General features: G+C 34.5%; 1 protein-coding gene across 1 annotated transcript in view; it reads left to right on the plus strand.

Moving 5' to 3' along the window:
* Window positions 1-14925, plus strand: part of LOC111503605 (cytoplasmic aconitate hydratase) — a 78742-nt gene that overhangs the window by 18958 nt on the left and 44859 nt on the right. The window contains exon 9 of the mRNA XM_023157955.2: window positions 2641-2858. Coding sequence (XP_023013723.2) covers window positions 2641-2858 — 218 coding nt within the window. The remainder of the gene's footprint in view (window positions 1-2640; window positions 2859-14925) is intronic.

Here is a 14925-nt window from a genome sequence, read left to right on the forward strand (position 1 = left end):
GGCCAGGTTTTTGTGAGGCTGCTACAGATAGTGTTTCCGGATCTAAAGCAGGTTCTGATGTTGTACTTGGAACCAATTCTTCTCATCCTCTCCGATAATCCTCTGATGTAGGGAAGTGCAAGCACTGGTTGTGACGGCTTCTCTTCCTTGCGAGGCTCCTGCTGTTTTCTAGCCAAAGTCTTTTCTACCATCGCTTTGGAGTAGCCATTCCGTTGAAGATCATTTTTGATGATGTCTAGTTCCTTCTCGAGACCTTCCTTCGTATTACCGAGCCCAAAAGCACGGTCTAATAGTCTTGATGATTCCTCTTTTAGTCGATTGATGGTGGTTGGATTCGTGGTACAGATACTGTCCCGTATGAGTGGGTTTTCGGTATACAGATGTTTCCCACTTAACTTAGTGTCCCACTTGATGTGTTTCAGGAAGACGCCTTCCTGAAACACATCAACAGCGTGAGACCTTTCATCAATTTCACAATGGAGAAGGAAATACACAACGAATTGCTATTCTTAGACGTTTTGGTGAAGAGGACCGACACTAAGTGGGAAACATCTGTATATCGAAAACCCACCAATACGGGACAGTATCTGAATCACGAATCCAACCACCATCAATCGACTAAAAGAGGAATCATCAAGACTCTATTAGACCGTGCTTTTGGGCTTTGTAATACGAAGTAAGGTCTCGAGAAGGAACTAGACATCATCAAAAATGATCTTCAACGGAATGGCTACTCCAAAGCGATGGTAGAAAAGACTTTGGCTAGAAGACAGCAGGAGCCTCGCACGGAAGAGAAGCCGTCACAACCAGTGCTTGCACTTCCCTACATCAGAGGATTATCGGAGAGGACAAAAAGAATTGGTTCCAAGTACATCAGAACCTGCTTCAGATCCGGTAACACTATCCGTAGCAGCCTCACAAAAACCAGGCCGCCAAACGCGGACTGCGATTCCAAGAATTGCACATACCGGATACCCTGTGAGTGCGGAAAATCCTATATTGGTGAAACTAAGAGGCCATTGAATGTTCGCATTGCCGAGCACAAGAAACACACACAGCGAGGGGAAACCAGCAAATCAGGAATAGCAGACCATGTTTGGACCCATCAACACAACATCGAGTGGTCCCAAGCTGAGATCTTACACAGAGAGGAACATTGGTTTAGGAGAAAATTCAAGGAAGCCGCATACATGTTGTCCAACAACGTATTCAGCCAAGCCAGCATAGAAATACGCAACATATGGAAACCCATCATCAAGCGAAAAATGGCCAACTCCCACTAAACGGTCATCTCCCACGGAACCAGTGAAGCGAAAAATGGAAAGCGGGGGTAAGTGAAAGTACTCGAACGACCTATAAATAGTCATCTCTCGGAGGAATCAGTCCAGTCATCACCCGAAGACGATTGTAGATACTAACAATCGAAACGTCGTGAATTAACGTGACTTGGAATCTCTTCACTTTTTATTTTCTTTTTTCATTTCTTTATTTTTATTTATTCAATTTTTCTATTTTTACTTGTATTTTATTTCACTATTATTTCATTTCAGGTTTATTTTGGTTAATATAATTGTTATTTTCAGCTATTCATTTTCAATTCTTCTTTTTTAGTTGTGTCAGGGATTTCAAATCATTTTACCTATATAGTAGACAATGGAAGTCCGAACTAGTGAAATTCAGTAATGATTAACTCTAACAATTTGCATTCTTTCTGTAAGATGCCCATCAACACCATATAAACAGAGTTTATGGATCAATAGCTCATGATTAACTTTGTCAAAAGCTTTGTAAAAATCAGTGTACACAGAGTCAACTTGCAAACCCTTAGACAGAGCATCAGACTGAAAATCAACGTAGGTAATCAGACCCAGTTCAGCTGACTTTTTGTATGTAAATCCGAATTTTTGGGTCACTTTAATTGGGGAGCAGTCATAAGTAAGGTAATCAAAAATGATGTTCTCAAAAACTTTAGAGAGTGCGTTAGGAATAGAGATGGGACGATAATTACACACGTCGGATTTTTTGCCTGATTTATATATTGGGTGACATATGGGGTTTTCCAATAGTTGTCGAGCTAAAATGAAGCTAAATTATTTAAGGAAAGTTGGAGGAATTCCATCAGGACCGGGGCCATTGTTGATATTAAGTTCGGACAGTTTTTCGTAAACTTAAGAGATTTCAATGTGATAATTAGACACATTAACCATGGAAGTAATATTGGTATCATAAAGATTGACTTGTATAGACGAAAGAAATTTGATTTGATTTGATTTGACCCCATTGGTATCAGTACGATTACCAAAAGTTATTGTATTAGTGTTATTTTCCCTTTTACTGCTTACAAATTTCCGAAAGGATTTAACGTTATTGATAATTTACATCTAGATCTTAAGTTGCTAAGTGCTGCGTATCTTTCTGGACACATTGCGCTCTTGTAGATATTGTGAGCTGATTTCTTCTTATAAAGTAGTTTCTTCAGCTCAGGGCAGTGCCAGCATGGAAATCTCCTTTCACAGATTTTTGAGATATCTTTAGAAAATGTAATTTTAATGGATTATTTTTATAATTTTTTTATTTTTTTTTTAAGAACCCTGAATTTGAAATAAATTTTCAATTTCATATATTTTTTTTCTATTCAAGATCGATCAGAGAAACAAATAAAAATCATAGAAGAATATCTGAAAGCCACGAAACAATTACGCAACTATTCTTCAGAATTACCAGAACCTGTATTTAGTCAGAATGTTGGCCTTGATTTAGCGACGGTAGTGTCATCTGTCAGCGGACCGAAACGGCCTAATGACAGAGTATCCGTATCCAACATGAAGGAAGATTTTCTCAACTGTCTCACGAATAAGGTAAGTGTTTCCCATTAAAGGACTGATTACTTCGTAATTGAAAATGAGTTTACTAGATAAATACACTAACCTCATTTCACCTCTCTGAAATTCACTTGGAATCTTATACAGAGCTTTTCATGATGAGCGTTGATTAGCCGTTTCTGGCAAACTATTCAACGGATCAACCTGAAAATTCCACAGTATGCATAAGTCAATATGACCTACACGCCTAAAATATTTCAGACGAAGCGGCGTTATCGCTTCTACTATAAAGTAGCGGCTTCTTTGATTTTTCAAATGGAACACCCCGTATATAATATCATATTATGATTCATTATCACTCTATCAACAAATTCATATACTATTTTCCTATACCTATCTATTACCGTTTAGAAGATATAAATTAATTTCGATATTTTTTTTACCAAACATGAACTTTTATAAATGCTGATAATCTTGAACTCTCTTGCACTAAAACGATCAAATTTGAAATGTAGTGTAGTGATACTATGAGGATCTTCACTCCGAGTCATATTTTCATTTGCCTCATACAGGGTCTTCAAAAAATGCAGATAGGTACTTTGATCTCATGAAAAAATGAGTGCAACTCAATTTTTTCAAATGGAACACCCTGTATATTTCAACATTTTTGAGCTCTACATCCAATTTTAGATTAACTTTGTTCAGATAACACTATTTCTATTTTGAACTGTTTTCGAGATAAACTGTTTCAAACGGAAACTGACGTGGTTTCCTTGTTCATCACTCATTTTTGTAAAACAGATTTCGTTTGATGTTTCTCAATTAGTCACAGATAATACAATGAAAAGATAATTATTAAAATACTCCTGAACCATCGAATGAAACTTCTCTTCAAACAATAGTTTTATTAACGCTGAAACACGAACTGAAAATAGTAAACCAATAAATTAATGAGTTAATTTAATCGTCAGTGTATTTCAGAATATGTTCAAACACTTCTCCACCTCTACTTAAACAAACATGTAATCTCTTCAAAAGATCGTCATGTGTAGCGCTTCTGATCAAGTCTGGAGTCAAACTATTGAAAGAAGTTGTAACTCTCGATTTCAAATCTTCCATTGTTGTTATTGGAGTAGAGTAAACCATATTTTTAATGAAACCCCACACGAAATAATCTAATGGATTGCCATCTGGTGTTCTAAGAGGCCAACGAAAAGGTCCATTATTACCAATTCATCTGTCTTCGAAGATTTCGGTTAAAGCTTCGCTGACTGAATGAGAATTATGGGGTAGAGCACCAAACATTTGGTACCATACACTTTCTCTTCCTGGTCTATTATTTAAAATCATTTGAATTCCATTCCTCAGTAAATCTTCATATTTTGATGCATTCAAATTATCATCATAAAACTCGATATAAAAAATTGACTCATTCTTTATGGCACAAAATACATTGAATTGCCATCTTTCTTGAAAATCCCTTTGGCGGACAACATGGGGATTTTCTGGCGCCCAATAATGACTGTTGTGTCTATTGAAAACTCCATTTTTTGTGAATTTGGCCTCATCTGTCCATATGATATTGTCAAGGAAATGTTCATCCTCTTGAGTCTTAACAAGTAACAATTCAAAGAATTCCACTCTACGAGGTATGTTGGACACAATAGAACTTATAGGGATGCCATTTATGCTTATTAAGAATTCGACAAAATGTCACATAGGGTATACCTATCTCCCTTTCAGCCTCGTGCAGAGAAGCATTTGGAAATGCATACAAGTATCATTGTCATTATCATTCACTTTGGTCTTCTTACGAATGATTTTTGGACGGAAGGTTCCATTCAACCTACAGTTTTTTAGTAGTCAATTTATCACATTATTATTCGGCTTCGGAAGTTGTGGATATCTTTCATGAAATACTCGGTATGTTCTACTTGCAATTCTATTGCACTCACCATAAATTATTAATAAATTCAAGAAATCTTCATTACTGTAACCCAATCTTGACATTATTCTATTATAATTGGTAGCTATCACAATCAGTCAAAACCATCAACGAACGTCTGACTTAAAATAATTGGTTTATTTATTTTTCCAAAGCACACTATTAAAAAATATTAATGTGTACTGTTGTACGTTAGAGACCAATACCTCAATGTATACAAATTGTAACAAAAAAAATTTTGAATATCCAAAATAAGTGATGAATTCAAAAAAACGAGCAAGAAAACCACGTCAGTTTCCGTTTGAAACAGTTTATCTCGAAAACGGTTCAAAATAGAAATAGTATTATCTGAACAAAGTTAATCTAAAATTGGATGTAGAGCTCAAAAATGTTGAAATATACAGGGTGTTCCATTTGAAAAAATTGAGTTCCACTCATTTTTTCACGAGATCAAAGTATCTGCATTTTTTGAAGACCCTGTATGGGGCAAATGAAAATATGACTCGGAGTGAAGATCCTCATAGTATCACTCCACTCCATTTCAAATTTGATCGTTTTAGTGCAAGAGAGTTCAAGATTATCAGCATTTATAAAAGTTCATGTTTGGTAAAAAAAAAATATCGAAATTAATTTATATCTTCTAAGCGGTAATAGATAGGTATAGGGAAATAGTATATGAATTTGTTGACAAAGTGATAATGAATCATAATATGGTATTATATACGGGGTATTCCATTTGAAGAATCAAAGAAGCCGCTACTTTATAGTAGAAGCGACAACGCCGCTTCGTCTGAAATATTTTAGGCGTGTAGGTCATATTGATTTATGCATACTGTGAAATTTTCAGGTTGATCCGTTGGATAGTTTGTCAGAAACGGCTAATTAACGCTCATCATGAAAAGCCCTGTATTGAACGTAACTTGCATGTAATATCACCACATGACAATTTTCTCAGCGTTCTGTAGAAACATTACCTTCAATGTTTAGAGTGGGATTGTATCATTTGGCTTTCTTTTTTTCTTTTTTTTGAAAAAAAAACCCATTTCCCTGTTTCCAATCTAAACGTCAAAATATGACTAGAAATGTGACATGAAATATCCGGTTTTTCACTAGAAATGAACCGTATTTAGTTGAATGACAAAATAGAATTACCTATAATCAATTTCAAATTGATATCCCCTTTGAAATATTTACAAAATAAAACTATTGAATGAAACTGTCTTAAACAAATTTATTTCCAAAAATATTTTAATAATCATAAACTAATTTATTTATTACACTTAGCAACTAACGCTTAATTTATTTCCACTATTTGAATTTCTTATTTAGCTGCTCGATTCACTTTCTGAAAACTGCCCTCTTAGGTACTGTACTGTACTGTAATGGTTCTTTCTAGAAATCTATAGTCGGTTCGGTACTCGACTAGAGTTTTACCGGCGATTCCAGGCTGTATTCTTTTGAGGTGAGGTCATGTGTGTTCGATGAGTCGGCTGGTGTATCGATTCAACCGGTCAGGGGCAGCTTCAGATTCATTACAATATACAGGGTGTAACTAAATAAGTGTAAAACATTCAAGGAGGTGATTCCTCATCGAAAAAAAGATAGGATCTTCCATATAAAGACATTTCATTGGAGCATCCCTTGTTAAGATACAGCCCCTTAAAGGGGGTACATAAAATTTATATAGCAATTTTTTTCACAAGCACAAAAAAAGTTACAATATTGAAATTAACCTGACGTTTTGTACTGCCAAAAAGACACAGCCGGTGATTTGGTTTACCCCATGGTTGTAAGGGGTGGAAAACGCAACCCCTAAAATTTATTACTGTTACTGAATGAAATGATCTTTTTTCAGAACTTTTTATATTTAAAAAAAAAATTAATGCTGTGTGAAAGTTGAGATGAATATTTAGGGCAAAAATCGATGGGTTTCCAAAAAATCAATCAACAAATCAAATATACATGGGTGAAGTGCGAAAAAAAAAATAGATGAAATCAATATAGAAGAAATATGAAAAACTTGAGTATATTTTTTGTAGCAGATTTTGAACACGGGATGATTATCACCCGGTGATGTCATGAAAACAGCATCACTAGCCGGGTCATAACCATCTAATGTTGGCAAATCTATCTTTCAACATAACCTTTCCTGCTAGTCTGTGATCCTTGATGTAATAGTCTTTCTTTATGTGACATACTAACACCCAGTGATGATAAAAATCACATCAGACTGAGTGTAGTTTGTCACGTAAAAAATAACAACGAGCTGATGACCGTCTTCTAATGATGATATCGCATTTCTTCCTGGGAAAACATCTGCCCAGTGATGCATTCAAAAGCACCAAACTGGGTAGTGTTTACCGAGGATAAAACACTTTCGGTTCCTTTCTGGTAGGATCTGAAAGAAAAATATATTGGCTAGTGATAAATCATAAATTTAATGAGCTCAATTGAGGCAACATACATCAAAAGTTTTGTCAAAGTGTTTATGATAAACTCTGAGGGTGATCCTACAAGTATCCGGCCTGACCGAGAGATGGCGGTAGTTGTTTGAAAAATATCATGGTATTATAAAGTACACAATCAGTAAAGCATATGTTTAGAGTTTGAAGACGCTGCGCTGTTTAGTATTTGTTTGGGAGCTATCAATAGAGAAAGTTTTCGGTGAATTTGTGAAAATGGAGAAAATTGGTCATCGTTATGTGGTACAATACTTTAATTTGAAAGGACTCGGCCCAACAATAAGAGCTGAACTGGATTCTACTCTGGGTGAGTCTGCTCCTTCGTTTATAACAGTATAATATTGGGTAGCAGAGTTTAAACGAGGCCGTACGAGCTGCAAAGACAGGCTTCGTAGTGGTCAACCAAATGAGGTGACGACTCAAGAAACGGTTAAGAAAATCCACAAAGCGGTACTGAAAGTGGGCGAACTAGTAGGCATTTCAAAAAGTGCGGTACATCGTATATTTCCTGATAATTTGGACATGAGGAAGCTGTGTGCACATTGACTATCCGAAAAAAAAAAAAAAATTTGACGCCTAGTATTATGCGAACTTGTTGCAACGTTTAAGTGAAAAAATTAAGCAAAAACTGCTTCACTTGACTGAGAAAAAAATGCTGTTTCATAAAGACATTGCACCAGCTTACAAATCCAATATCATTATGACCAAAATTAACGAATTAAAGTTTTCTCAGTCAACTGAAGCAAAAACTGCTTCAGTTGACTGAGAAAAAAAATGCTGTTTCATCAAGACAATGCACCAGCTTACAAATTCAATATCATTATGACCAAAATTACGAATTAAAGTTTTAATTGCTACCTCATGCACCCTATTTAGATTTAGCCCTCTTGGATCATTTTCTGTTTCCAAACTTGAAAAAATGGCCTGTGATCAAAGATTTTCCAATGATGAAGAAGTGATGTCTGCAGTAAACGTCTATTTTGAGGTATTGAACTCATTGAGCGTCGCTGAAAGAAGTGTATAGACCTGCAAGGAGATGATGTTGAAAAATAAATACAATTTTTTCAAAATTTTTATGTTTTTTTTTGTTGGGTACTTCTGCGACCACGTATTTTTATTATTCGTTTAAAGAAGAACTTTATTTAGAAATAGGAACCCCTAATATACAAACAACTAACTGAAACAAAAACGAATATTGAGGTATAAAAAGATATTTAAAAAGAATACAAAATATAAAAATACTAAAGATTCAACCTAATGGCGATCAATTATGTTACCTCTGCTAACATTCCTCCATGTATAGTCTTACCCAAAGAAAATATACAAGTAAAATTGGAAGTGAACACTTTGAAACTCGAAATTTCGATTGTTTGAAGGTGATTGACAATGTTTTACGATGAACTTCATTAGTTCGGACTTCCATTGTCTAATATTATATAAAATGATTTGAAATCCCTGAAAGAACTAATACAAAATTAAAAATGAATAGCTGAAAATAATAATTGTATTAAGCAAAACAAGCTGAGATGAAATAATAGTGTAATAAAATACAAGTAAAAATAGAACAATAAGATAGAGATAAAACGTTAAGAGATTTGAAGCCAAGTTAATTCACGACGTTTCGATTGATAGTATCCACCATCGTCTTCGGGTGATAGACCGTGCTTTCGGGTTCTATAATACGAAGGAAGGTCTCGAGAAGGAACTAGACATCATTTAAAATGATCTTCAACGGAATGACTACTCCAAAGCGATGGTGGAACAGACTTTGGCTAAAAGACAGCAGGAGCCTCGCAAGGAAGAGAAGCCGTCACAACCAGTGCTTGCACTTTCCTACATTCCCTTCCGAACTCTCAACATCTGAGCTGAAAGACCACTCACCATACAAACTAATCGGCTTCGTTAAGAAGCTGGGTTTATTTGGCCGAGTGTAAATAGGTCTGAGCCACAATAAACCCTTATGGGTTGCGGTGGAGGATCGAATAGACCCACTCACTTTAGACCTACCTACCTACCTACCTAGAGCATTATCGGAAAGAATAAAAAGAATTGAATCCAAGTACAACATCAGAACCTACTTCAGATCCGGTAACACTATCCGTAGCAGCCTAACGAAAACCAGGCCACCAAACGCGGACTGCAATTCCAAGAATTGCATTTACCGGATACCCTGTGAGTGCGAAAAATCCTATATCGGTGAAACTAAGAGGCCTTTGAATGTTTGCATTGCCAAGCACATGAAACACACATAGCGATGGGAAACCAGCAAATCAGGAATGGCAGAGCATGTTTGGACCCATTAACATAACGTTGGTTTAAGAGAAAGTTCCAAGAAGCGGCATACATGCTGTCCAACAATTTATTCAAGCAAGCTAGCGTTGAGATACGCAACATACGGAAACCTATAATCAAGCGAAAAATGGCCAACTCTCACCAAACGGTCATCTCCCACTAAACCAGTGAAGCGGAAAAAGGAAAGCAAAGATAAGTGAAAGTACTGGAATGGCCCATAAATAGTCATCTCTCAGAGGAATTAGTCCAGTCCATCACCCGAAGAAGATTGTAGATACTAACAAACGTCATGAAGTAACTTGGCTTAGAATCCCTCAGATTCTTAATTTATTGTTCGATTGTTATATTTTTACTTCTATTTTATTTCACAATTATTTCATTTCAGTTTTTTTTGCTCCATACAGTTATTATTTTTAGCTATTCATTTTAAATTTTTTCATTAGTTCTTTCAGAGATTCAAATCATTTCATATAATATCAGACAATGGAAGTCCTAACTAATGAAATCCAAATTTCGAATTTAATGTCGATATTTCGATATATTTTAATCTAACTTCTGGAGTAAATCACTTTCGATACTAAGTGGATCAACCGTTTTTCGGATTTTTGTCACTTATTTTATTTTACTTTAACTCATGGCTACAAAATACACATTGAAACAAAGTATTGCTACTGAAATGCTCGATCAAATTTAAAATTGATCACTTTTGTCTACTTTCCACGATCGTAGAAAATAGGCAAAATAAACAAGTCGTCAATCAAAGAAGTAATATTATCAAAATCAAAGTCAAAATATGCTTTATTGTCTGAAGATTAACGTCTTATTGACAAAGCTTTGTTAAAATCAAATAATTTTGATTTGAGACTCTTGATATGGTCTTCAAATTTCAAATCAGTGTCAATGGATAGTCCCAGAAATTTGGTTGATGGTTCATTCTCAACAAAGATGTTGTCAATTTGTAAATTGCTGATGGAACATTTGAAGCAAAGTACGTTCGTTTTAGAGATATTAAAACTGAGAAGATTTGCGTCACACCATCTTTTTATATTGCTAATATCATGATTTACTACTGTTTCCAGTTCAGAGCTCTCTTTTAACTCTCCTTTAATATCAATAGATGTCAGATCATTTATATACAAAAGAAATAATAGTGGACCTAGGACTGAGCCTTGTGGAACTCCACAGTTTATTTTTCCTTCCTCTGAATAATTAGTCGTTTTAACAATTTGACTACGCTCAGATAAATAAGATTTAAACCAATTAAGACTTACACCTCTTATACCATACTGTTGTAATTTCGGAAGCAGTGTATCATGACTAACACAGTCAAAGGCTTTCGATATGTCACAACACAGCAGCTGCAATCTCTCCATCATTTAATTTGTTATATAGTCTGTACAATAATGAAAAAATGGCATCATGAATGTTTTTTCTACTCTGGAATCCAAACTGATATTTGTTTAATATCTGGTTTCTCTCGAGAAAATCAAATAGTCTTCTCTTGACTAGTTTTTCTATAATCTTTGCCAGTGTTGTTATTAAAGAGATGCCAATATCTCGACCTTTACGGAAAGGAATAACAATAGACGTTTTGAGAAAATTAGGAAAAACTTCTTCTTTATATGAGATATTTATTATGTAAACTAGTACTGATAAAGCATTGTCTGGTAATATGTTTGTGCTATTATTCTTTGTCAAAATCCAAAAAAAAATGTTTTGGGGGCGAAAACGTGAAAGTTGCTGAGCAGTCCTCTAAATCTAGCCCTGATCGACCATATTCCTTATATCCTAAACTAACACAGAAACTATTAGAAATATAAGAACTGACTAGTACCCGAACAAAACCCGCACGGTACCTGCCAAAACAATTGTCCAAGTATTGTCCATCTTTATACAAAATAGAAAAAAAATGGCAATCTTCCAAATTTCTAATGTAAAACCTTTATAGCGGTACGTAAAACCGATTGCTGGCATGGCGGCTGGTCGCCATGCGCAAGCGACTGTGCGATTCTCTTCCCACTGGTTCGGCGTTACGTTATCTCTCTCGCCACACTGAACTCTGATAATTATAGTGTATATACTTGTATTTACTACAGTATACGTAACTTGTGTTTTGCTAAAAAGAATTATTTTTTAAAATAATTTAAAATAAAATATGTCTTTACAGTGATAATTTGAAAATTGAAAGTGATCAGTCTCCTGCAAAGAAAGCAAAATCAAACACATGTTATCAGTAAGTTTATTAAATTTTGACATTTTGCAGTTAAAGTATTAAATGCATTAAGCCCGCGGATATTTGGTCTGTCTTAAGGGTCTCTAAATGTATAAATGTAATATTTTTAAATTGATTATTAATCAATTTTAACTTCAGTTTTATGAAAAATAATGTACTAAAATACTTGCTTGAAGATGCAAGAAGAAGATGGACAAAAGTATACTTCAAATTCTGCTGATAGCGAGTAGCTCACGAATATTTTTTTTATTTGCTATTAACAGAAACATCAAGAAATTAATTAATTAATTTTCTATTGATGGTGGAATTTACATTGAAACATTTATTATTGATATTTATAATATAAGATATTCAGTACTATAGTGCAATAACTAGCTAGCTAAATATTCTTGAGTTTACTTGTAGATTAAAGCCACATTAAAATTCGTCATGTATATTTTAATTAAATATTTTCAATAAATATTTCATTACCCAACAATCATCACAGCGGTCACACAAATAGAATAGAATTGAAGAATTCAAAGAAATGAGCGAGGTGGTAAAACATTAATGCTCTCCAAAAATAAAAGAGAACTTCAACAAAGACACAGGGAGCAGAACAGAGATAAACTGAAGCAGCGTAAAGCAGAAAGAACACGTCTAAGATTTGCAGATTTGAGAATTATAAGCTTGCTTCCAGCTCTATCTAAAATTTTCGAAAAATTTCTTCATACTCAAGTGTATGATTATTTCATTTCAAAAAATTTACTTCCTGATTGTCAATGTGGTTTTAGACCTGGAAGAAATACCGAAACATCTTTAGCAACAGTAACGACTGATATTTTAACAGCCTTATGATCAAGGTTTAAGTAGTATTTTGGTGTTACTTGATTTTTCCAAAGCTTTCGATACCATTAGTTATGAACTGCTTTGTGCTAAATTGAGATATTACGGCTTTGATAATAAATCAGCGTTTTTAGTGTGGGATTATATTCTCAGACGTTCTCAGAGAATATTGGTTAATGATTCGTACTCATCCAAACCTGATATTCCTTCAGGTGTCCCGCAGGGGTCTATACTGGGACCATTACTTTTCATTATATATACTGCAGATATTTTAAATGGAATAGAACTTTGTAAAGTTCAAGATTTTGCAGATGATCCACAGCTTTATCTCAGTTTTCGTACTGAACATTTCGAGACTGCAGAAGAAATCATGAACAATGAATTGAATTAAATTAAGACATTATCAGAAGAACACAACTTGAAACTCAATTATGAAAAATACAACGTATTATATTTCGGTAGTAAAAATAATATGAACTTCTTGAATTTCTATAATTCAATATATATATATATATATATATATATATATATATATATATATATTTCTTGGGCTGTGTCCCTCTGTTGGTTAAGTAGAATAGCTTTGAACTAGACTTTGCCAACAGTCTATGAATGACCAATTATGTACTGTTCTCGAATGACAATAAAAGGCGTTTATTATTATTATTAAATGCAGAAATGATCACAATACTTATACACTGTGTCCAAGATAAGAATGCTCAGCAAGAGGATATCGGAAACGGTATACGGGGTCGATTGAATTAGAGAAAAGTAGCGCACGTATGTGCCTAATAATATGCCATTTAGAAAGTTAATATTTGAGTAGTTTTGGAGATATCCGAGAAAAACCGAAATTTGAGGATTTCGTTTTAATTTTCTCCTAGCATCATTTTCAAAGGAAATGTAAAACAAATAGCATTTTGACATGGCCACTTTTCAAGGACTACACGATAACGTAAGCAGAATTTTTCTGCGACGTTTCGTCTTTTAGAAAACATCATCAACTTTGTATTTTTATAAGGGCCGAAACTAAAGTATACCCTGTATACGACTCCATTTTTCATTGTGAATACAGCGACGTATCACACAATATGATTTCATAACCATTTCTCGCGCAAAATGAAAAGTGATTACTTAACCTGCTTTTCTTCAATTTTAAATAGTATGCGCTGGGAAAAAAAGACACATAATGTTCTGTTGCCATAATAATACTGTTGTTTGGCAGAATTTTTGACATATTACCGTTCCTACTTTTACATCTCGTTACCTACCTAATTTGTGTTAAGAATGGAAAACAGCAACTTTTCGAATACTTAAAAATTTGTTGTTACATTTTGTGCCAAAGAAATTGCGTTGATGGTGAACGTGCCTACTCTAATAAGTATCCAGAGAGGCGACAACATGGTAAATCAATATTTAAACGTTCAGTTCTTGATTTAAAAGAATACGGATCATTTAAAAAACCTGTGGTTTCCCAACAAACGCAACCTAATGAAGAAAGTCAGCGTGATTTATTACAGGCCGTTGTTGAAAATCCTGAGATATCCCCTGGCGCCATTCACTTTATCTTAAGGAAAAATAAATATCATCCATATAAATTTATGATTTGTCATGGACTCAGATCAGGTGACGGTGAAGGCGAACAACCTTTTGTAAATGGTACACTAGAAAATGCCAAGACGATGAAAATTTCCCTTTCAAAATAATTTGGTCTGATGAAAGTAAGATCACCAACAATGACATTTTTAATAGACGTAATGTTCATTATTGGTTACAACAAATTCCGCGTGTACACAAAATGTCCAAATATCAACATCGTTTCGATTTTAACATGTGGGTTGGGATTCTCGGTACGAATGTAGTTGGGCCTTTTATCTACCAAAACAATTTAACAAAAGAGCGGTACAAAAATTTGTTAGTGAATGATTTGGAAGACGCTCCAGATAATCTGCCTTTAGCGGTTACTGACAGCTGCTGGTTTCAACAAGATGATACTCCAGCACATAACGCTAGAATTGTTTGTGATTATTTGAACCGTCGCTTCCCAGGACAGTGAATTGGTACTCATAGTGATACATCATGACCTGCAAGGTTCCCCGACCTAACCCCACTAGACTGTTTCCTTCAAGAATCAAGTGTACTCTCAATTTTCAATATGAAGAAGATTTGCTAAGATTGGTAACTGCATCCTTTAACAATATTGTTCCGAATATGTTAACTCAAGTTTTAAAATTTTATAAACTATACTTTTGATATTGCGACTCATCTCTGTATAGTCTAATTAACTTCATGTATCAAAATATGACATTTTTTCTAGCGCCTGTTATCTAAAATTGAAGAAAATCA

This window comes from Leptinotarsa decemlineata, unplaced genomic scaffold, assembly GCF_025532065.1.
Source record: "Leptinotarsa decemlineata unplaced genomic scaffold, Ldec_3_MD MMD2_tig00026374_RagTag_RagTag, whole genome shotgun sequence".
NCBI lineage: Eukaryota > Metazoa > Arthropoda > Insecta > Coleoptera > Chrysomelidae > Leptinotarsa > Leptinotarsa decemlineata.